Below are 26,172 nucleotides of genomic sequence, written 5' to 3'. Positions count from 1 at the left end.
CTTTTAATGACTATATCATCTTTTAAAGGTGTTTTAAATTGTCATTTTGAGGAGTTATCATGTAACCGCATGTATTATAGATATAAACCTTCCGAAATAAATTCAAATTCCATCGTGTAGTTTAAAAGAACTAAGCGCACAAATACACAGATGCGTATAGTGTCTTTGTTTTATACTATTTACAGATATTTAAAGTTATGTAAATGATGTCATGTGTATTGTAATAGGATTATATACATCTGTAATACACATTATAAAAAATAAATAATTGACTACTATGATCATAATAATAATAATTAGTAATAATAATAATTAGTTTAAAAATAAAAAAAAAAGTTTAAAAATAAAAAAAAAAATGATTGGATTAAATAATAATAATAATAATAATGATTTTTTTCCCATTTGATCTCTGATGAGTTGACGTGTTGTTGTTCTTGTATTGTTTTGTATTTATTTTGCTTATATAATGCACTTACATAATGTTGATTGACTAGATGATCATTTGTGGAAAAGTGAGTGGAAGGGTTAAGTTTTTCCTTTGGGGAAGATTTAACCCGGACAACTAAATCGGAAGTTTAAAAAAAAATTTATATAGCGCCGTTTTCGTGAGAAAATCACCTCAAGGGCGCTTAACAACTTAATTTATGCATTGATCACTTAGACTTAATTACTTTTGGTTTATAACTAAGTTTCACCATACAACATATAAATATCCATAAGATAGTATGTTTTTTACTGTTGGAATAACATTTTATTTGTTGAAGTCTATATTAGCGATTATCAAATGAAAATTTCAATCAGAAAAAATCAATTCAAATTTTCATTCTTAGGTATACATATATTAGTTCAAAAAATTGTCTAGATTGCATTTAGTTCAAGTTAAATCTTGCGATCAAAGCAGCCATTAAAAATATGCATTAAGAAAATGTCGTTAGTTCTTATTCGAAGTATGATACAGCTAAATATGACGGAAGGAAATAGGGACACATTAGAGCAGCGTCCTGGGCCAACGAACTGAACGTCATAAGTCGCAGATGCACCCGTGTTTTTTTCAGATTTTTTTGTTTCAAATTTTCTTTTGAGAATTGCTGATATTGTCTTCATAAAATAGTAGTTTAACATTCTGTGAAAGTTATTTTCAAGTTATGTTATTATATCATTATTGGCCAGTTGTTTCACAAAACCGAAATAATAACAGAACTTGAAAATTAAATTTGATGAATTGTTAAAATTCAGCTTTTGAAAAAATTGTGATCAGTAGAGGAGGACTACCATCATTTTGTTAAGCGTCAGCTTATTACAATTTGATGGAAAGCTGAAACGCACCTAGAATCGGCGTTTAATGGGGACCTTTCAAATGTCAAATAAACAAGATAGAGATGATTGACCATTTGATGACATTGTCACACGTGAATTTCTGCGAAACAACGGTACCTTACTCACATTCCAAAGATATTTCAATACGTAAAAATAACTTTGTTTATTTCATAATAATAGTTTGCCGAGATACAAAATTAAGGTTTTAAGCCACGGCAATATACTCCCAACAACCCCGTAGTATCTCGGGAATCTTTTTGTAACATTATGTATTAGTATATGTAACAGGTAAATAAATGCATGTTTATAAGAATGTCGACCAGTAGACGATGTTGAGTATGAAGAAAGAAAAAGGGAAGAAGAAGCGAGAGAATCGGTCGATGAAGAGTGCAGTCTCTCGACCGTTGCAGAAAGTGTCGTACTGCGGAACGCTTATGCTGGCTCGCACTTCTTCATCAGGGAAAACACCCTAGAAAAATTTAAAAAAATTTATTATGAAATAATTTGATTTTTATCCCCTTGGGCAATTTCAGGAGATATTCTTTACAGAAAAGAAACAACCGTAGAGTCTTTTTGGGAGATATATCTCCTAGCCTGACACAGTGATACTGAGTCATCTTGTATTATGGTGAGAAATATGGTTTTGTTAGAAAGAGAGAATACCGTGCTTTCATAAATTAACCGTAAACACTCCATAAAATTTAGAAATAATTCTATGAAACAAAATTTAGCATTTGAAAAATATTTGTCAAGGTGTGCAAATTTGTAAACAATATTTCATATGAAATGAAAATAAGTGAAGTGACATTAACTTTCATAATACCTTTGTCTAATTAAATATGTTAGTTTTGTGTAAAGTAGTAATTATAGTTTACATGTTAAGAAACGTCGATAAACGACTTTAAAAACTTTATCATTGTTTGTGTTAAAAAAATTAATTATTTTAATTATATACATATATGTCGATTTGTAATACTAAAATCTGAAAAGTCTTTTATCTGCTTTCCTGAAAAGTATTTTATGTTGAAATACATTAAAAAACAGCAAATTTGTCTGGAATCAAAAGTAATGTGGCAGTTCTCCCAGAAGCCTACATTGCAAAATGTCAGAGGCTTTAGGGGTTAAATGTTGTGAAAACTGCACTAGAGTGCCCGGTGACAACAGAACTGCGGCATCCCCGATTTGGAGAATTTAGTTGGGCTGATGTAAGTGGTTAGGGAAAGGAGAAGGGGAAGAGGATATTTCTAAAGTACCTACCTCCATAGAATAATGAAGAACACAAGAAATTCGATGTAAGCATGTTTCATTATCCAAAAGTCTAAGCAATCATGCCTTAAATTGCAAATACAGAAATGTGTTTCGTCATTATTATGAAATCCAAATGGGATGGTGATATACAATGTCAGGAAAGTGTAAGAGAGACAGAGCGTATGCTAAATGGGGTAGAACCAAAGGTATTAAGTCAGTGGCAACATTGGTTTACACTCAAATCTACATGGAAGGCAATGCTAGTGTGTATTTTCTATCCAGTGTAAGCAATTGGTCTCTGAAAATATTAAATCATTTCGGACTATCTTAACACGTTACCGGACGAGCATGCTATAGCATTCGCATTGGATAGTTTAATTATGTCGCGGATGCTATAGCATTCGAAGTTTATTGAGTTTTTTTGTCAGATATGCTTGAGCAGTTGCTTTATCCTTATAAAATATAGGTAGTCTATTTCTTACTGTCACTGCTGACACAACCACAGATCGCTTACTGTCACATGAGACCTTTTCTGCACACAAAGATAAAACAGTGTTTACCCCTTCCCCTACAGCTCGCCCGGCGTACCCCGCGTGGTGGCGTATGCTATAGCATGCGTCAAATGTATTGAGATACGTCTGCTAGAGCATTCGCGTCGCACTTGATGGTGTTGGTTGGTACGTATCATGACAGAAATGCTAGAGCAATCGCAAAAATCTAATACAAAAAAATAGTGCCAAAGTAGGGTGACTCACTGCCCGTGAACGTGTTAAATGTGAAAAAAAATTAAGCAATTTAAAAAATAATAATAATTAAATATTTAATCAGGTAATGTGATGATGGACGCTATAATTGTGTCTGAAACGTTGGCTAAAGAAGGACTAGCGCAACGCGGCATAATACCCCAAAAATAAGTCACTATAATACTTTTGGTCTTTAAATTTTCAAATCATATCCAATATAAACAATGTCTCTTACTTTGAAACCGTCAAGATCTGATCGTATGTCTTCATCCGAATATCCCTTCATCACCTTGGTGGCGACGGGTCCCATGTAATTGTTGACGACGGCGAACTCAAACAGCGACAGGAATACGAACACCGAACATGACGACATCCAGATATCAATGGCTTTTACGTACGAGACGGGTGGTAATGATTGCTGTGATTGGGTGTTCTGTGTTGCTGGAATGGTAAAATTATGCAATTAGTAGTTACCTCAAGTAAACATGATTTTATTGTATTTGTGATAAGTTAACATTTACCATAGAATAAAGACTCTTCAATTTCAATTCCTGAAGCAATTCTCAAGCGATTCAGTTTGGCTAAAAAGTGGTCAATTGAAATTGACTTTGATCATAATATGATTTCAATAGCTAGATAACGAAAGACTTGTCAAAAGACTTTGTTCAGTTTTCTTTATTAATTTTAATCCCTCAGCTAATACAACAACAGCTTATATCTGGTTGCGTCTCCCTTACTTTCAGGTGAGAAATATGATATAAACGGTGTTAGAAAAATAAAACACTCCGCTTTATATTCAAATCTAGAAGTTAACCACAGAAGAATTAAAATGTGAACTTTTATTAAACCAAAGATTCTGACAGAAAATTGAGAAAAATTTATGAAACTTCTTGAATTTTTTATTCACTATTTTTATATGAAACGACATAAAAAAGTGAGGTTTCAATAATATTTATAATATATTTGTCTAATAAAATGTGTGCGTTTTGCGTAATCAGTAATTTTAGTTAGAAAAAACGTAAGGTGAGCTATTTTTAAAATCTTTTTCATCACAAAATTTTAATATTTAAAAAATTACATGATTATTTTTAATAATAAAATTTGAAAGCAGTATCATCGCCTTTCAAAAACAGTTTTCAGTTTCTACCATTTAATAATAAACTTAAAATAAAATAAAAGGATTTTAGTTAGAAAAAAAACAATGAAATGCAATTTTAGTAGATTAATTTTTTTTAATTCCGAGGGTGGACACCCAGTTTTACTAGGGTTTAAGGGTTACCCCCCAGCAGATCACCCAACGGGGCAAGTACCATAAATTCAGACTCGGCCTTATAGATCGCCTAAATTCGACCCTGACCGCACAATAGTCCTGCCGGAGCCAATTGCACTGTGGCATCACCGATTTAAGAGTACGTTGTGAGATTGAAGAGATTGGGGAGGGGATGGAGGTGAACAAATAAAGGTAGGGAAGCTGATTTTTAATTTAGAATCATCCGACATTTATTTATTTATTTAATATCAACGGTATAAATATACCATAAACAATGATAACATGTCACAGTTAAAATCGTAGAAATATTTTAAAAAAAGAATTACAAATATATGTGGCATTTGATTGTGAAATGACATTAGGGAGTAAGTAAGTAAGTAAACAAGAGATACAAGTACATAAGTTTGTATAGTGCAAATAAGGTAGAATTAGATTAAATTAATATTGATTGAAAAGATTTGATAGCATAGCCCTCTTGTACCTACCTTGCGTGCAGTTAAATAGATCTGCCACATCTGCGTATCTATTACTAACTTTATGCAACCTAGGTACAAGCGAGTGTTTGGAATACTCAGTCCTGATATTGTTGCATTTAAACAAAATTTTAGAACGAGTAGCTCTCGTGGGTATATGAAATTCAATGAGGTTAATTAAATCAGGACTGTCTATACTACCATTTACAATTTTGAACATAAATATTAAGTCAGATATAATTCTTCAATTTGAATGGACAGAAAAAATTACATACCTAACTCAATTTTTTTTAAAACTAATGGAGTGAGCTTCTTCCACATATTTTTTCCTTACAATTATCCGGTAAGTGTTAAAAAATAAGAGAAATTTTGAATCATAAATTTTCTGCTGATATCACGTAGAATCGACTCCTTTCCTACCTTACTACCACTAATACTTGAACACCGTTATTAATTTCATATTGATGTGAAAAATATTCACTTGTGCCGTTGTGCCTATTTAAAGTTTTCATTGTATTTTTATTTCATATTGACATGCCACTATGTAGTTAAGTTTTGAATCTATTTAACATCACAGAGATCTACAGTAAAAATCCTCACCAAGAGTGAGCAGCGAAGTGACTCCCAAGGTGACCCTGGCCGGGATGGCTTCAGGTTTGATCCAGAAAGAGATCCAGGACATGACCACGATGAGAGCCGAGGGTATGTAGGTGTGGAACAGGTGATAGCCCAACCTTCTGCGCAGGTTGAATACAACGGCAAGGCATGTGAAGTTTCCTAGAAATGGTAATAAATACAGTCAATTCTCTTTTTACAGTTTTTTAAAATAACAAAGCCCAATGGTAATGTCCAGTGGTGGTTCGAGCACTTCTTCAATGGGGTGCTGATATTTTTTACAAGCTATTTATTCTGTGAAATGTACCGCCAATGTAAAAACAGAATTAAGTGTTGTTATCAGTGGCGGTTCTTCCCTTAGGCCAATTGGTGTTTGACCCTCCAGAATCATAAGACAACAATAATAATAAATTGTGTGCATCAAAACAACTGGTCTTATTCTTAATTTATTTGAAATGTACCGCGAAATAGCAGGGCTGCAAGCGGCGGCGGCGAGTGACCAGCAGTGACACCCGTTGTCTGATGTCTCTAATAGAAGCTTTCATTTATAAGTTCACACGATTCGCTGGGTCAATTTAAAGAATATCCCCAATATGGCATCTTCTGTCCCTATGCGCGCCATAGAATAAACGAGATGGCACTATGTCTTTCGTCGAAGTAAATATTAGGTACCGAAGAAAGCTTAGGTTATGGCCGTGAGGGAGACAGCACGATGAATATTATTTGTTTTAAAGAGATGGTGACATAAACATATGTCGGTTTTTCATTTTACACGCTTGTCGTATGTGGAACATTGGTCGTTTTTCAATTGCTTCGCACCCAGTATCGTTAGATACTGCGGACGGGCGTTTCAAACTCTTATTTTATTTCCTTTATTTTTGTGCACAACTACATTAAAACGTAATCTCTTTAAAATAATTTGACGTAAGTACATGGATTGTGTAGTAATTTCCAATTTACTATATTAACATAATATGTAATTAGACTCACAGACTTACAAATTGATATAGATAATAATGTATGGGCATTTTTCAAAATATCAAATAAAGATTAGTCGCACATTTTTTTCAAATGACCTACCATGCCTGAATCCCTAGAGCCGCCTCTGGTTAATATCACCATCAAAAATGTTTGGGTATTTAATACAAAGTTATTTTATTTTAATAAACATTATTTGCGCACGCTGGAATTTGAACCCGCAACGTTTGAATTCGTAGTCAAGAGCCTTACCATAAAGGCGATTGTATTGTATTACTTTAGTATCGCATTACTGAACTATGGCTTCTTTTAATATGTTATGTAAGTTTGTATATCAATCGTTTTATAAATACGTGGAAACGTGATTCGATTTGTTGCATAAGACCTTCATAAGTCAAAGGTTGGAATATATTCAAAGTAACAATTTCTATTTATAACTCCGTTGACTGAACAAGGGAATTACATTGGAATTTAATCAGGCATAGAAGATGATGAACAGTAATAGAAACAGAGGGAGATATGGCATGAAAGCAATCTACGACCGAACTGCAGTGAAAATGATAAGTTTGTTGTGAAGATAGAAACAAAGGCGGGGCACCTAAAGATGTTGGACGTGTCGCCAACATGTTGATAGGCACGCTATTTCTTAGTAATAATCATTCATGGCCTTCCATCTTTTTTTGTTATCTGTGAATGTGCTATATGTATAAAACCGTCAGTTTTTGTTTGAAAGCGAATGAACTATTCCAATTTTATTGAATTATGGCTGTGGATTTGTTGTCAGAAGATAACTATCAAAAATACTAACTTTAGCTGTCCGTGCATCCTGCGTAACTCTGGTTCAATGAACTCAAATTTGCTTGAATTTAAGTGTCATTTTCAAAATTGGAAATGATTTTTTTTTTTTTATGTGTATACTGCGCAAGAGTCCCAACTGCTCCCAACCGTCTGAAGCCAGTGGGACTATGCCATCCCCAATTGGGGCTGACGTAGTGGAGAGGGGAAAGAGATGGGGAAGAGAAAGGTGGTACCATAGTACCTGGCTATTCAGATCTAGTCACCAACGCAACGTTTCAATTCTAAAAGTATCTTCCACTCTGGAACGTGCCGCAAGTATACCATATATTATTTTAAATGAATAAATTGTGATATAACACAAATTAATTAAGTAAAATTAATTGCACACACCGGGATTTGAATTTGCGACCTTTGGCTTGCTAGTCGAGAGCCTTACCCCTCGACCGCGGAGGCCTTCAAGGGACGCCGTGATTGGGGGAAGAATTCAGACAAGCGATAATGTACCTAGGTACCTATTCAAAAATGCTAATTTCGGTTGCATGTGCTAGTCCAGTCAGTGGGGAGTTTTACCTTGCAAAAGGTTAGGTAGTAGCGATTTTGATATATGTTGTTAAGATTGGGACTCTAAGGAAAAAAAAAAGTTTTCGACCTTGGGAGGGTCGAGCTCGACCCGCCATCTTGGATTGAAGGTGCCAAAATTAGTTTTTTTCAAAATAATTGTGAAGTGGTCGTTTTTACAACCAAATTGTTGGAGGCAAACTTAAAGACAACTAAATTACCTACATTTTTTGTAGAAATTTTTTTTTTGTAAGTCTAATAGGTAACGAGTGACAGTGGCGGAAATGTGAATATTTTTCTAAAAAATGATGAAATTCCCAACTTTGTAATTTTTTCGGGTTATTTATTATGTAATTATAATAATTTTGGTAACTCATTTCCACACCACCATGATGTAGAGAACATGGCGCATTGTTTTATTGTGGTATCCCCAGTAGGTCTACTCCACAGATATACCAGCGATGGTAGATTTCGAAATTATGTTACATTACTATGAATTATGTTACTATAAATTATGTTACTTAATAACAGTCTTCGTCATCAATGTCATCATCTAACTCATTGCCTGTGATACTGAGATTCTGGCCTTCCATTGACAAAATCTCTTCTTCTTTGTCCTCGACATCGATGTGAACCTCTGGCGAATTTCGGCATGTTTGACCATTACAGCACCCACATACAATAGAACACTTCAATCCAGCTTTCCTGCAGCTACATGCAACGCCGCATCCTTTTTTACAATTGCATGAAATAAATAAGTCTCGGGTGCTGGTTTCTTTTTCATTCTTACTGGAACAAGCCCGTTGGTGTCACGTTTCCAGCCCCAGTTTTCTGGATTTTTTTGGATTCCATACCATTTTTGGACTTGATGGTACGTTCTAAATGCATGGTATCATGCAGCGTCGTTCGTTGGTGGCAAAGAGGCAAGATTGAATTTGCTTTTTGTTGTCGACTTTGCGAAACGTTTGTAGTGGACTTCTTCCAAGGTTTCCTTATCCATGTCACCCCGTACAAAGCAACAAGAAAGCGTGTTTCTGCAACTGCTATGTCTTCTGGTGTTGCATCATGTTGTTTGAAGATTCCTATCATGGCATTGAGTCTTGTGTCGTTTTGCACAAGCGAACAAAATTTTGTTTTTCCTTGGTTGAAGAAGGACGATGTTGTATCGCAGCTGCTAAAGGCATGAAGAAACAGAATATTCTCAGCCGCCTCTTTGTATTTCACACTATTCGCGGAATACAGTCTTTCAAAAGTTTTGCCTCTCCTGGGTTTGCGAAGATATATACTACTTTTGGGTGGTGCTAATGCTGTCAGCAGAACTAGGAGATCAACGTCTTTGCCAATAATGAAAACAGCGTCATATGATGAACACAAGGAAATCGCAGTATTGACAATCAACTCATCAGCATCTTCTTCAGCCTGCTTAACTGTAAAATCATTCTGTATAAATTGCTTTGTAAGCATCGAAATCAGACGGACTTTGTTATTTTCATTGGCTAAAAATCGTTCTTGTGAAACATGAAATGGCATTGTTTCATCGAAAAGAACATCTGCAGACATGTGCTATTTCGATCGGCGAAGTCTTTCTGCGGTTTTCGTATTTTTTCACCATCATCAAGCGGATATCTATCGAAAACAATGACTGCATGTGATCCATAGTGATTTCTTACATAGTGAACGTACTTGTCGCAAATTGACCCAAAATAATCATTCCGATTCCATACAACTTTATGTAAAAGATATCCTCCATCCACAACATTAATTTCTGGAAGTTGTTCGAAAACACCATAAAATGATGATTTAGTACCTTTGCGCATTCCTTCTTCAGTGAAAAGCGACAAAGGAAATGGGGCGAGTTCGAATTTAAGGAAATCCTTCAATTCTTCGTCGGATTTCTTCACAATACACATTCTCTGGAACAACATTAGCGGGTTGATGGAAATAGTTGTTTCGCTGACCTTTGCTGCTGTTGACTGCTACTAATGGAATATCTTTGTCCTTACGTTTAAATTTTATAGATTCAAAATTTTCAGACGTGGTAACCATGTTCGACATCCTCGCCGTACCTATTTCTCTGGATAAATGACAATTAATCTTTTAATCCCCGACAATTTCAGTACTGATAGAAAGAAGTGAATTGATTTCGGGGAAAGGACAATGCTGAGAAACCTAATCCAACAACTTTTTATCAACAAAATTTATCAAGAAAACTGGAGTTTTACAATTTTTTGTCAAAATTTTCTTCTTTCAACCGCTGTAACTCGTTACCTATTAGACTTACAAAAAAAAAACTTTCTAAAAAAAATGTAGGTAATTTAGTTGTCTTTAAGTTTGCCTTCCAAAATTTGGTTGTAAAATCAACCAATTCATAATTATTTTGAAAAAACCAAATTTTGGCACCTTCAATCCAAGATGGCGGGTCGAGCTCGACCCCCCCAAGGTCGAAAACTTTTTTTTTTCTTTAGAGTCCCAATCTTAACAACATATGTGAAAATCGCTACTACCTAACCTTTTGCAAGGTGGAGCCCTTTTTTATCCCCCACTGACTGGACTAATTAGTGCTGCGTGAAATCTGGTTCAATGAACTCAAATTAGTTTTGAATATAAGTGTCATTTTAAAAATTGAGAATGTGGGAACTGATTTTTTGAAATATTCAGACAAGCGATGAAGATACCTACAATATTTTAACAAATTGTCATTTTTATTTCAAGAATTAAGACTATCTCTCGATTTTTTTAAATCTGCGCTAGTTATAACCGCGATATTTATTTAATATCAACGGTATAAATATACCATAAACAATGATAACATGTCACAGTTAAAATCTTAGAAATATTTTAAAAAAAGAATTACAAATATATGTGGCATTTGATTGTGAAATGACATTAGAGAGTAAGTAAGTAAGTAAACAAGAGATACAAGTACATAAGTTTCTATAGTGCAAATAAGGTAGAATTAGATTAAATTAATATTGATTGAAAAGATTTGATAGCATAGCCCTCTTGTACCTACCTTGCGTGCAGTTAAATAGATCTGCCACATCTGCGTATCTATTACTAACTTCATGCAACCTAGGTACAAGCGAGTGTTTGGAATACTCAGTCCTGATATTGTTGCATTTAAACAGAATTTTAGAACGAGTAACTCTCGTGGGTTACTCCTTAGTTATTACTTAGTTATGATGCGGAGACGGTCTGCATAGTTCCCATAAGCACTCAAGCCAATAACCCATTATGCTATCTCCCATGTACCACCTTATTCCTTGGCAGTACCCGCAGTCCAGTACCTTTAATAAAATTCACCAGAATTGTTATTGGGTGTTTGACCATGTCTCCTGGTTCCACGAGATGGTATTCAACTTCTCAGGTTTCTGAGCCTTCTTCCCATCAATGCGGGACATCAGCACTATAGATGAATAGGTTTTGTTATAGATGTAGACGCGTTGTAGTCTCAAAGTGGCAAGCAAAAGAAACGTCAATTGTCGTGCTATCGATTTCGTAGTTTTTTACTAAACTGTTATGCGTCATGTATGGTGGTGTGCTACCTCTACGTAAATTGCTTTGAAAAGGTTATATTTAATTACCCTTGTATGTGAAGATAAAGTGTTTGCATTATTACACGCAAATTACTTATTGATAATTATGATTAATACAATTATTTTGATTGTTTTAGATTTTATGCGTCATCAGAGAAAATGCAAGGCGAACTAGAGTACCAGGCCTGCCAAATTACAATCTCATTGCTGCTTTAAAACAGTCTTACCACACTTTATTTACATGCTTGCGGTAAAACAATGTACAAATCAGCAGTAACAAAAACGATTGCTGCCATTTGTAAACTGTCGTTTTTCTATTATGGCATGGGGGCCGTTCAAGTATTATGTAAGCACTATAGGGGGGCAGGGGGGTCTTTGCTTTGCTTATTTTTGATGACATGGGGGGGTGGGGGGGTCGAGATAGTGATACGTCAGCACTGCTCAGCAGTAGTTATTTTTTTTTTACACATTGTCTATGTTTGAAAACCGAATACATATTCGGGGATGCCCACAAATAATCAATACGTTTAGGTACTCGCTTAGAAGAGAATGGGGGATTTACCGAGCGCTACTCACTTGTTAAAATTTCTTCCATCAATCTATTGTTTCGTTTCAGTACGATTGACGATTTGACGTGTTGTAAGCAAATCAAAGCAAGTTAATATTTGTGTTACCGTTGATCCTCTTTCGCCAAAGTTGAATTGTTTATAAAACAGAATACATTAACAGAAAAATGCATATAGGTTCCAATTTTTACGTAAGCATGGGAGGGGGGGGGGGGGGGTAAGAGCTTTGCTTACTTTTGGTGACAAGGGGGGAGAGGGGGTAAATAATTGTAATAAATCTGCTTACGTAATACTTGAACGGACCCATGGCACTGACTTGACCACATGACACTTCAAAGTCTTTCAAGCGTCGAGGCTTGTACTCTAGTCAGCCTTCAGAAATTCAGACAGCGAACGTGACATTACATAAGTAATAAAAGCTATCTACTAGCGGTAGGTCGTCTCATACAGTATTCTGTATTCATATTAGTGTAAACGAGTAAAAGAATTTTGCTATCTCAGTCACACCCATGATGCAGAATGTAGTTTTCCATGCAACTTTAAAATACGAAAACTCTGCCCTGTACTACAGTTCATTTCGTGTATACACACATATTCTTTGAATGTCTTAAGATATATTATATTCATGACAATCGAATATGTTGACTTGGAACCATGCTCTTCGTTGCATTTATACTTGACATAAGACAATAATAATATTTGGATGATTTGTATAGCGCGACACAATTGATATGTTACCAAGACAAATCAGTCAAATCGTAAATTTCTATCGAATATCGATTACGGGCCTTGAAACTTGAAATATTGATCAAAAAAGCAATGAGCGAGAAGGTACATACGTTGAGACATGTTCGAAAGAGCGTAAAACCATCGAGCATGAACGAGCGTGGGTACACAGCTTATCTTTGTCATATATGAACAACGTTTGAATTAAGAATTTACTAGTATCATAAGAGTGTTTCTTACTGCAGTGCCTCCTCAATGTTTACAGAAGGGCGAGTTCCAGGATTTACAGCTCTGTTAAGAACCAGGATTGCAGGACTGAGGGAAAGGATAAACCATTCCAGAAACATTCTTATCATTGAATCCCGTCTGACTTCAGAATCGAGCATTGAAGACCATTGGAGAAAGATACTTGCTCCCACAATCTTAGATCCGATGGATTCCCGTGCTTCTCTGCTTTAATTTAATTTCATTTTCAATTTAATTTTAAATTTCTTTTTATTTATTTTACTATATGTAAATGCTATCTGTACTTATATCCTCTATGGGATGTATGGGATTGCACTAACCTCCCCACATCCTGGAATAAAGAATTTATTATTATTATTACTTGCCACATTTTTCCTTAATATTGTGAGACTATAACAAATCTAGATGTATTGTAACATCATTGATCCTTATTGAGGAATTGACATGGACTTAGCCAGAAGAGAGCATTTGTGGAAGAGGCCAAATCCAACCCTCAAATTGGCCCTGGACAGAGCAGTAGTGCGATTTTGTATGAATGACATTGAAGCCAAATCTAGAATGAGTGGAAATTACCTAGCAGCCATCTTATATAACAAACTTTGAAACGATTTGTCTGCAAAATGGTATAAAATGAACCATTTTTTTTTAAATATTGTTAATGCATGCTTACGATATTTTTTGACATGCCGTGCGGCTTGTCCGGGCCTTTTTGGATCATGAGTATTTAAAAGTTGTACTATTTACCCGTTGAATACTCAATGGTGCAGTCAGTTGTGTAGTTGTTGGATATGTCCAGTTGTGGAAGTTCAATCTCTGGATTCACAACAAGGGGATCCGTCATATTCCAGATGAACCTCAGATCGTGAACCGTATGTGACACTGGAATACAAATATGTATGTAAATTCATAACTAGTAATTCTTTGCATCCAAAAAAGTATGTATATTTCTAATTTTATCTTATTTAATAAATCAAAACCCAATTTTCCTCTAAAATCATAAGTTTTTTAATACTTAAATATGTACCTACCAACTTAATTACAAATCATTTACATTTTATGTAACTTTTTTTTTTAAATATGGAATTATACAATTTGTCCATAGAAATGTCATGCACTATCTCAATGAAAAATCCTTTTTTAAACTTTCGTCAGGCAGGTAGGTACCGTAGTATTGAAAAACTCAGTCAAAGTTAGCCACCTAGTCAAAGTAAGGCTTGTTTGATTAGTAAAGCGGATGCAGCAGATTTAAAGAAAATGAAAATCAGTCAACTATCTAGTCAAAGTTAGTCATCTAGTAAAATTAAGACTTGCTTGATAATAAATTGGATACAGTAGATTTTCGAAACTGGAAACGGAACGTACAAAGAAATTTACAGACACATGAAATACCAAACTGTTGAGTTAAACGATGGTACGCTCAGTTAATCATTGTTTCATAAATTTCTTGCAGGGTTTAGAGACATATAAATATGTATTGACATTTTATATTGGAACTAATAGTTTTAGGAATCATAACTAGAGTTGAGTCAACCATAGTACCCACTCACACAGATGCATTTTTTGCATAAAGCACATTTCAAATTTGTTATTCAACATCAGAAAAGAAAATAATATGCAGAAAAAAAGGGTGCACCAATACACACAATACCAAGTATGTGTTGGTCACCTCAACTCTCTTTGAGTGATCTTTACTATTGCGCTTTGCCAACAATTCAAAAATATATAACAGACAATATTATGGCATCTTGTATTATTTTTCAAAATTCATGTGAATATTTCCAAGCTCCGTAGCTCATGGTGGAAATGACGTTGCAAGATGGCATTGACTTCCAATTGAATTTACAGACAGCGTTAGGTGAGTAAGTTTTTTCTGGTTTTTTTTGTTGAGAAAACATTAAGTTACACTTGAGTCGAACCAATATTGACATTTAAACTTATTTGAGATACAAATATTTAACATACTATATTATCACACATTGTTAGATGTTCAGAGATACAAATATTGACAAGTGTAATCTTATTTGAGAAATGAATACTTGTTTTGTATGTGCAAATACTTAATAAGTACTTAAGATTCTAAACATCATTATATACAAACTACTTAACACACTATGAGCGGGAATGGTATTTTTACCCGCGCGGCCGACTGGTGCTTATCGGCGGGACAGGTAAAAATACCCTTTACGCCGGCTCCACTTCAAAGGCGAGGAAGGAAAATTATTATTATTGTTTCCCGTGACTATTTAATCTAAACGCTTGAAGACATTACAAACTACACACACATATAACAAAAAAAGATAAGCCGTTGTTTCTTTTATGTACACACATACTCTTGCAATAATAAGGCAATTTTATCTTGTTAAATTTCAAAGATTGTTTGTTAGTTGTACTGGGAATATGAGTACCTATTATTATATTATATGACGTGTTATAAATTCATTGGACCTTTACTTTTATGAGATAATCCCGAGGATGTTATTACAATAATCATTTCCTGAATGAGAGATAACACAAAAATTGTTTAGCAATTGGATGTATTCCCGATTATTTGTGAAGATAGAGTGGCGCTAATATACACGTGCTTTAGTTATGATATATGTACAGAGTTACAAAACAGACGTGTTTTTTAGTGGAATTTATTTAATTGATATTTTCTTTTACCCTTCAAAAATGTCTTCAGATACTAACGAAAGGGATGAGGATATATTTTTGCGCTAATCGCGAAAAACACCCGCTATAGGCTAGAGTCTATTGCTTGAAGCTCCCGACTACAATGTGTTAAGTACTAATTTAACAAATGCATAGATTTTTTATGTGAATATGGTACATGAGTCAGAGTAGCCCAAAGCCAGTGGGAATATGTCATCGTTAATTTCAGTATTTTGTGAGGCTGGAGGAAGTGGAATGGGAAGGAGATGGCGTAAAGGAAGATTGGGAAAGAGCCTGACTTTTCATATCTGGTCACCAAACATGCCTTCTTATTTTTTTTATGTGAGCACTGCACAAGAGTGAGCCAACCGTCTGGAGCCAGTGAGACTATGGCATCCTCAATTTGGGTATGCTGTGAGGCTGAAGATAGTGATTCGCTTCTTTCAATAAATGCCATCTATGAATGATGATTATATTTTTAAAGATTGTTAAACTATCCCAGGTTTAGAATAACAGGTATGCCAATGTTTGAACTCCCCTCTACTACCATCATGTTAATAGGAAAACATTGCTTGTGTAATAATGGAGGACTTGGCTAGTAAAAGATTTAACTAACCAAAAGATCAAGTTATTTTTGATATTCAGATTTACGAGAAAATGCATTACTTACAGCTTTCAATCATCATAGAGCAGATCTGAGTGTCGTGTGGATAAGATTCAAACTTCATTGCACATGAAAGAACTAAAGTGAGTCTGTAACAAATAATAAATAAATAAAATAATTATTAATTACAACAAAACACATTTAAATTTTTTTTATGTTCCAATTCCCAAGAGCACCCCTGTCTGAACTAGCGATGGGTCTTGACTCATTTTATTAAGAGCGGGAGCCACGGTGCCAGCTCAATATTTTTGTATGGCACAAAGAGTCGACTCAATTGAACGAGACCCGTGAGCTCAGAGAGGATTAGTAATGAGATACAACTCGCCCATATAGCTCCCAGGGTATCAATAATCATACAACTCTTGATACCGGTATTCCGCCTCGTACTGAGAAATGTGAAAAATAAGATGCTGGGTGGTTAGTAGGTGTAGGTACATATGTATAGGTCCAGAAGTCGAACTGTCAGATGCCGTTCAAGTCTCTGAGTATGTAATAACAATTAATACTTGGATATTTTTAACTGTGCTATTTTTCTAAAACTTCTCCTGATTAAAAAGATTAACCGCTCAATTGAGCCAAGGTACGGTTTAGCGAGAGTCGTACGAAATCGGCTCCAATTGTTCGGCTCCCTCATGAACGACTCATCGCTAGTCTGAACAGTGTAAAGACAGGGTATTGGAGGGGAACCACCCTTTCTCAACAGCTGTGTAAGGAAACTGGTTGTTTGATCTCCTTAGCCGCACACGGCAGGACTCTAATTTTTTTGTACCAAGGAGCTACATTTATTTTTAAAACGATTCTAGACCCTCCAATGACCCTGCATGCATGATTGTTACTACGTAATAATGCATGGATACTTACATTCATAGTAACTCAAAATAAGGACACATCAAAGATGTGTTCGCCTGATGGTTTAGCATCTAAAATGAAATAATGAAGAAAGAAAATAATATTTACAGGTATGTGTATGATTGAAAAAAGAATATATCCCCGCATCATTTAGCCGGTTTTCCGAGAGTACCCTCGAAGAAAATTTTAATGGGTCGGGAGATACTCCCAAAGACCTTAGGGAATGAAGTGAGCCTCAGGTCAACGGAGGAAGGACGGAAGGGGACCAGGCTCGCTCAAAAATTCACCAGGCCCGCTCATGAAGCCGGGGGAGGCACTCATGGTTCGTGGGATGGTCGCACCGGGTTACTGTCACCTGACTGGATGCAGGAACAGGGTCTATCCTCCCCCATGATGGGGAAATAAGCAATATAGTACAATGGAGCTCAGTACGGTAACCTAATCATAAGCCGAGGTGTTTATAGTAAAAAGGCAAATAACAAAGGTAGAAAATAAGTTGTGATCATGAACAAATTGGACAATCATAATAGAGAACAGAAGGAAAAGACATGGTAACTAGTAATTTTTCCACCCAGTTGGACAGTGTTGTGAGGCGGGTCTCGAAGAGACCCGGATTATATGAAAGAAAAAAACATGAGCCAACTTACACAAAAATGAGTTGAAGAAACGACCCATTCCTATGAAGCTGACATCAACTGTGAAAAAAGGGTCTGTCGAGTTTCTCATCTTGTAGATTAGTTGTAGTTTTTGTAGATAGGCCCCTGTGATCCTGAGCCCCCAAATTTATGGTACCTATTATGCAACTGTGGGGAGCTTGTTTTTTATTTTATTTTATACATATTATATTATAATCATCTGTGTTTTACAAAAACTACCTAATGAACTAAAATTAATATTTTTTTGCCAATCGTCTTCTCAGTTCAATTTTATTAGAAGTTGATTAAAAACCCCACATTTCTCTATTATTTTTATCCAATCATTGATCCAATTCTTTCAACTTTTACATTGTTACATAAGGGTCATTCCGCCGTTTCGTTCAAATCGCATGTTCTTGCAAAAAAGTCATATGAAAAATAATGTTTTTCAAGAAAGTTTTATTGGAAAATGTAGTTATTTAAAAAAGGAAAAAGTAGTATTTACCGGATTAGGCATTTGTTACTTAATAACTTTATGGTATACAAAAAACATGCTAAAATCTCATTACCTTCCCCGTGTAAATGAGGGACCGGTAAATTGATCAATAAATAAAAACATTTTACACTAGTAAAATCACTACATTCATTAATCGACCTGAATGTACAACTAATTTTGCATATTTATTGGTGTTTAATTTATTTTTAAAGTTACTGTATCATAGAAAGAATTGAGATTTTGTTTTTGTCCAGAAAAAATCGCTGTCGTCTTCCGCCAAAGCGGTAATTAAAATTGTGACCGTGTTTGTCACTGTTCGTCAGCTGTACCCCACCCCGCGTCTCCGTTACTAATCAGTGTACCGCTATATCTGGATGGGGGAGGACGTGCGTCGCTGAATAAAGAAATATCTGCGATCTTTGTGCTCGAAAACGACTTTGTCACCGACCAGGCATCATTACCTTCCAGCATTTTTTAAAGTAAGTACATGTTTTAAAAATTCGAACCATGAACCTATAAACTATAATTAGTCGGACTATTTTTTATTGAAACATAAAGATTTTTAATGTCATTATTAAGCGAGTTATTAAGGAAAGATTGTCAAAACCTCATTACCCTCCGTCTCATTACCTTCCGTATCGTAAAATTTTTTGCCGGATGGTAATTTAGAGGTGTGGAGGGTAATGATAAATTTGTAAGGGTTATTTTTACGTGCATCTGGGACCATGTTTGGGGGTTCATAAAAGTTAATATTATCAATAAAAGCAGTTTCTTGCGTTCTAGCGTCGGACAATTTCAGTTTTGGTGAAATACATATTTTCGTTTTATCTATTTACTGATATAGAAAAACAATCTGTTAAAATTTACCCTGCGAATTTTTATTTGAAAATCGATTTTTTTATTCAATGATATAATTATAATTATTCAAATGTAAACGAATAATATATTAAACAAATGGTTTAACTATTCCCCTACAGTCACAATTATTTTCATTACTTATCTTCATTACTTCAGTTGTCTATTAAAACAGATGAATTTTTACAAAATTTCAAGTTTCTAAACAAATCCAGATTTGAACAAAAATCTATATAAAGGGCATTATTAAGAGTCCAACGCAAATTTCTTGATTAAAAAACCATATCATTACTGTTAGATTTTAAATCATTTAGGGAAAAAAATATTAAACAAAGATATAAAAGTAGTGTAACAATTTTTGGGCTCTCCTGTAAAAGTAACGAAATTGAAATTATCCATATTTGTTATTCAACTTCTCACTTGATCCGATACTTATGATAATTTTTCTTTATTATTTGTTACAGGCTAAACACCATAATCCACAGTGGCAAAGTTAAATAAAAAACTGAAAAAAGAAGAAAAGTAATCCAAGGACAGGCTGCGTAAGCAACAAAAATATGCTGAGATTAAAAACGATCCGGAACTGTACAGTCTTCAGAAAGCGAAAGAAAAAAAAAGATACTTAATGCGAAAAGCGCAAAAAAAGATTTGCAGCATTGAAGATATGAGTGAAAGAGCCCAGAGAGAGCAAAGGCGAAGATGGCGAAAGAACTCTGTAAATTATTGGAAGAAAAAAGAGGAGCAGCGTAAAATAGAAACGATTACAGTAGAAAATATGCCTCTAATTCATGAAAATGTCAAGGAAGTACCCAATAATGTGCAAAATACTCTAGATCCTGACCCTCTCGTAGTCGAGAATGAACAACAAATCATTAAAAAAAATGTGCGTGGTCTAACGAATGTTAGAAAATTGAGGTATAGATCATTGAAAATCATTAAGACGTTACAGGACCAGATAAGCAAACTCAGGAACGAGAAAAGAAACGAACAAAAGAAATTGAAGGCGTTGCAGCTACAAAACGTAAATAGACCAATCGAAGATACAGTAGAGAAAAAAGTAAGTAATAGTACGCAAGAATTCAATCCTTTCGATCAATGTGAGTTCGAGAAGTTCATCCGATCCCTAAGAGTAGAATATCCTGATTTCGATGAATCAAAACAGCAGTCCCCCAAAACTGTGGAACTCCCACACATGGACATTGACGAGGAAACCAACAAAGAGGATAAGGAGGCGCCATTCAAATACTACTTAGATGACTGGATAATGGTTCAATATAAAATAACTAACACGACACATCATTTCATTGGGAAAATTATTGGAAAACATGAGTACACACTAGAGTACAAAGTAATTTTTTTGAAAAAAGCTCAAGGGAATTCCAAAAAATTTGTCTGGTCAACAATTAGTGACGACGATTTCATTTTGGAATCACAAATTCTTCAGCGCTTGCAAGATCCAGATGAGAATGAAAGAGGACAATTCACTTTCAAAAATTTGCCGAACTTTGATTTGAAATAGTTTTCCAGCAAAAACTTTCACAAGAATGATCTCAAGTTCCTTAAATATTATGTTCCTATTTAGATGTAAGACCTTTATCTTGTACTTATTAGTTACATATGTTATGTTTGTTTTAAGTATCTCTGATTTTATTTTAAACTGCATTTCAATTGACTTCTGATTTTTTCTTATTTTTAATTATTATTTTTATTATTTCTATTTTTCAAATATTACAATGTTTGCTTAGGAATGTGAAAATTTTGTATTTCTTGTGTACAAACCTACTTATAAAACGTAATTATAAAGAATTTGACTATTCCTTATAATTTCTGGGTAAGTAGTATAATAGGAAAATTTTAGTTGTGTTGGGTTTGATGTTCCAGCTGCCTTTTCTTAATTTGTATTTTGATATTTTTTTCCATTATTTTTTAACAATTCATACAGATATTGCAAAAGCATAAGTAAGCAGAACTGATTACGTATGAAAAAATGTATTTCTTGTCTCCAATGTTCAAAAGTCTGAATAAAGCATTTAGTTTTTCACTATAATAGGTTTTTCTTCTTTTTCCTAATCCGCTCACCACGTCAAATGATACTTAGCATGATTTGAAATCTATTTTATTATTCAATTTCTATTCAAATTTCATTATTCACAGACATTTTAAGAACCTTAAACATGTTCACTACCATCTATTAATATTTCATTACCAAACTTCATTACCATCCAAATTTTTAAATTACCATCCAACAGTTTTTCATTACCATCCACACCTTCATTACCTTCCATCAATTTTCTTCGAATCCAAGTGTCGCACAAAGGTGCCCTTTTCACTTTTATACATCTGATAGGTACGGGAACCCATTTCTATAAAAATATATAGTAAAAAGGCAAAAAAAAAAAAAAATCCGCGGAAACAGGCAAATTTGAACGAAACGGCGGAATGACCCATAACCTTAAAACTACTTAAAATAATCCAGGTCAAACTCATATAATGGAGTGGAACACAGATGGTTTCTAACCTCCAAATATCAGAATCCCATAAAGCTTACTTGGACATATAAAGCAACGTCTTATCATGATAGAGCCACAGGTAGTGGTTGGGTATGCTCATCTCGTGGAACGTAACTTTCTTGGCGTTCTTGAAGAAGCAGTCTGGTCTCCAGATGCTGTTCAGCCACTCCACATCCAGAATCCGGTACTCCTCGTTCATATTCTCTGGTAGTCGCAGGCGAGGATCTCGCCATGATTGAGCTAGGAATATGTCCGCTACGTATGTCTGATAAATAATAAAATGTACGAATAAGATTCACTTCAATAAATTGTTTGATACATAAGAGAAATGTTCACATAAATAGTTATTTATTCTTTAGTTCTCATTTTATGTACTTATTCATAAATTTATGTGTTTGTTAATTTTATATTATGTGTTTGTTAATTTTATATTATGTGTTTGTTAATTTTATATTATGTGTTTGTTAATTTTATATTATGTGTTTGTCTCACGTTTTATTACGTGTTTGTTTCACAGTTTTGATACTAGTTTTTGATTAAGGGGGTATTTCACTATCTTCTTGATAGCTTATCCGTAATATAACTATTAACCTTCCAGCGGGCGCGTTGAGAAATTTCCCTTGAGCGGGCGCTTGTCGTAAATTTTACGTCATCAAGTTTTCTCCATGTAAGTGGTGTTTTCTTTATACAAACGTTAGGGAATTTCTTTAAGGATATGAAAAATCATAATAGGCAGTACTTAAAAAAATATATTTGACTTTCTTAAAAAAAACGAAGCAACACTCTAAACATGTTAATATTTCAAAACAAAATATTTTATACCTATTTAATGAGAATCAATATTCTCATCCCTAAAATTGTTACAAACCACCTCAACTGAAGAATGGTTCTTGCATGTAAAGGACTGGTAACGGCAACACTTCATTGATGCTGAGGATCTTTTCTTATCCAGTGCACATAACCGACAAACACCGCATTTTGGAAAACTTCTGTTTTCTTCTTCTGTTATCGGTTCAACTGCCCTACCGTAATTCACTTTGAGAAAAGCATTTATATCTTGCGGTAAATGTTTGACATTTGATTTGACTCTAGCATAGCTCGAAGCTCGATGCTTACAACTAAGTCGCAAGAGTGGGGGAAGCGATAAGGCGCGTTTGTCGTAAATTTTACGACAGCGCGCCCGCTGGAAGGTTAATAAATAAACAAATACATACAACCAGTAAATAGAAAACTTGGCTAACTTATTTTATAAATTATAGCCACTATTCATAGGTTCGAGTACCGAATAGTAAAATCAGACTTTATAAATAAATAAATTAAAAATATTCATCTATCAAGAGGATAGTAAAATAGCTAATAGTTACCTATTTTATCGTTGTTATTATTTGATATAGGTCAGTACATATGTAACGTTGAGAATTAAGTGAAAGACCACAATTCGGAATCGAACCATTTCGTGAAATGGCTTTAGCTGTATTTAGTGACCAGCTATATGAACATAACGTTCAACATTACCGAAATAAGAAAATTTTAACATGGATAAAGATCCGAGTTTTAACATTAATTCCATACAAAAGACCCCGAGGAAAATAATTTCCCTTATGACCTATGTCATCTTTGGGGATGCTAGGTGGAGTGTCTTTTTGAGAAGATGAGATTGTGAACATGGGTTTTGAAGAAACCCATGTGAGTGGGAGGAAACACGAATATCTTTCCATAGCCGACTATTGAACTGAAGAATTATTTATCTCGTGTCTCCGACTATGCACCGGTACCGAAGGGATAAATGACACCAGTTTCTCGGAGTATCTCCCATTGAAATATTGTTAGAACAAGAAGCAGTACATAAAATAAATATTGAAAAAACAGGCCAAAAAAAATCTACAGATTTAAAAATAAAGTTTGTTCTATAGTTTCATAGACCTACTAATTTCTACCAACCATAGACTCTTCGTTGATGGAGTCCAAAGACAAAACGGTGACATGAAAGTACACAACTGTTGGTTGTCCCAGTAGTTTGGGGGCTCTGTTCTTGTCATAGTATTTGGTCTTGATTGGCAAAATATCCCTCAGAGAGAGACTGCTCTCCAAATTCTTCAGTTCCACCTCTTGGTAAGATGAGTTAGCTCTGAAATATAACAAATAAATACATGTAATTTAGAATTCTGAGGTCTTGCCAGTGAGAGCATGATCATGAGTGCGATTTGTGTGAACGGCATTGAAGGCAAATCTATGGTGGGGGAAATTTCCTGGCAGCCATGTTGTATGACAAACTTTTGATATGGTTTGTATGCAAAGTGGTATAAAATGAACAATTTTATTTTTGTTTTGTTAATGCATTTATAACGGCTTATCATTTTTTAGGGTATTTGATGAGACAGGGTATGGGATGTAATTAAAAAATTAGATGAGTAGATTTTGGCATTTTTCATATATCTTCCCCTTTTTCTCGAATAGTTCCGTCCAGGGCTTATTAGGTCCATGACCGAGAGCTCCGTTGTAACCACTTCGTTGTTGCACGCTTCGTTTCATGAGAAAGAGGCAGAAGTTACCATAGTTCTATCAGCAGTGTGTTTATATTTGGGCTCCCGTGCTATTGCAGCGCGTCGACGATGTTTGTTGAAGGCTGTATCTATAGCTAAGCTGTCCAGGAAAGACTGCTAGAGTAACCACTATATAATTCTATCACCAAAGCTTGAGAAGTTCAATAAACAAAGAACGGCAACATTATAAAAACTTAAAAAATTATTAATATTCTAGTGCAGACCTGTGAAAAATCACGGGATATTACAATCCCAATTTTGAAAAAAACAAATAATATAATTTTCTGTTAAAATTTTACAGTACATTATATGTATATGATAGGAGGTACTTTATCACTTAAATTCAGATCAAATCCGAGTTATAGAATTCATTGAATTGACATTATAGACGCACAACAGAAATTAGTATTTTCAACATTTTATTTCAATTGTTTACATTAAAATCTCGATACTTGGGTAGGTACCTACCTACCCACCAATTCCTGTTTTATCTTTTCAATACTTTAACCAAACGTCAAAATAGTCGAATGGCGCCAAATTCAATCTTCCATTGTGCATTAACTTGCTCGGTGCTCATTTATCGTTAGTCATTACATTATGGCGTTAAATAATATCATAGGTAGCGATTATTTTGAATTTGCTACGACTGGAACAACTTTCGATTTCTCTGTTATGGAAATGTGCATAACATCTAAATGCAGATAAACACGTGATCAATAAATTATATACCACTGGGTACTGAGAACGGTTGCAATGTTAGTAAAATCTAGTTAAACCCGCTGGCAGACTGCTGCAGCCCGATACCGGCCGGTTTTCTTCGATCTACGCTTCACCGGTTCAGGAACCGTTCCGGCGAAAAGAAAACCGGGAGCCATAGAATAAAGAAGTTATTTTAGGGCTCCCGCAGAAGTAATTATTTATGCTATGCCGATTGCTGAGAGCCAACATAGCCAGGCCTTTTGGCGGTAATATAACACACTGGCAATTCATTTATTCAAAATGATAAGGTGGAATTATTTTGCTGTTATCAATAAGCTTGTTAAAAACGAATGCCAGGTGACAACCAAAAACTCATGACCAAGTGGGTTCCCTAGTGGAAACTAAAGGCAGACTGAGAAAGAGTTTTTTGTAACATACATGTAATATTATTTTCATTATTTCAAAGCAATAATTAAAAAACGGAAAATCTTTAAATGGCTCTAATTTAAAAATTGTAAATTAACAATAATAAATAATAATAATATTTAGATGATTTGTACAGCGCCGTTTTTGTGCAAAATCACCTCAACGGCAAATCAATTAATCGATTAATATTAAATTGAACGAAAACTCACAAAAATTACAATCTTTTCTTCAGACATTATTACCATGGCGATTGTGAATATCATTTGACGAACGAGCAGTCTCAGAAGTATGATAAAATTAACGTTATCTTTCACAGTATTCTATAAGGTTAATATAAAAAATATAAATCTCCCCAATTTATAGTTTTTTTTATTAATATTTAAAAAAAATGTATGATAAAACTTACAGAAATGACAACTTTTCTTCTGACATAACCATATCGATTGTGAACATCATTTGAAAAACGAACAATCTCAGAAGCATGGTAAAATGAACGTTATCTTTCACAGTATTGTATTAGGTCGGTATCAAAATCGGTCGCATGATTTGTTACATGCTATTTTTATTCACTTTCATTTGTAATTCATATTATGCCGTGTAAGGTACCAAGATTAGGTTACCAATATTTTTAACACTGATATATGGTACCAATATGTAAAATATTGAACAATTGTTGTATAATATCGTTGAAAAATATGTGCGAAAGATCATTATAAAGTAATAAAATTGTTTTTATAAAGATTTCACCATTGTGTAAGCGAACACAATCAAG

The 26,172-nt window shown here is 34.5% G+C and overlaps 1 protein-coding gene across 1 annotated transcript; it reads right to left on the bottom strand.

Moving 5' to 3' along the window:
* Positions 1-1,621: 1,621 nt before the first annotated feature.
* On the bottom strand, positions 1,622-25,838 carry HisCl1 (Histamine-gated chloride channel subunit 1). Its single transcript, XM_089649219.1, has 8 exons — positions 25,807-25,838; positions 23,674-23,860; positions 21,771-21,997; positions 16,394-16,476; positions 13,819-13,953; positions 5,652-5,828; positions 3,544-3,749; positions 1,622-1,786 (listed from the first exon to the last, which is right to left on the bottom strand). Exons 1-8 carry the CDS (start codon positions 25,836-25,838, stop codon positions 1,622-1,624), a joined length of 1,212 nt encoding a protein of 403 aa, XP_089505345.1.
* Positions 25,839-26,172: the final 334 nt, after the last annotated feature.

The sequence above is a fragment of the Hesperophylax consimilis genome, chromosome 29, assembly GCF_061612785.1.
Source record: "Hesperophylax consimilis isolate HC1 chromosome 29, BYU_Hcon_1.0, whole genome shotgun sequence".
NCBI classification, from domain to species: Eukaryota; Metazoa; Arthropoda; class Insecta; order Trichoptera; family Limnephilidae; genus Hesperophylax; species Hesperophylax consimilis.
This window is presented reverse-complemented; position numbering and strand designations above follow the sequence as displayed.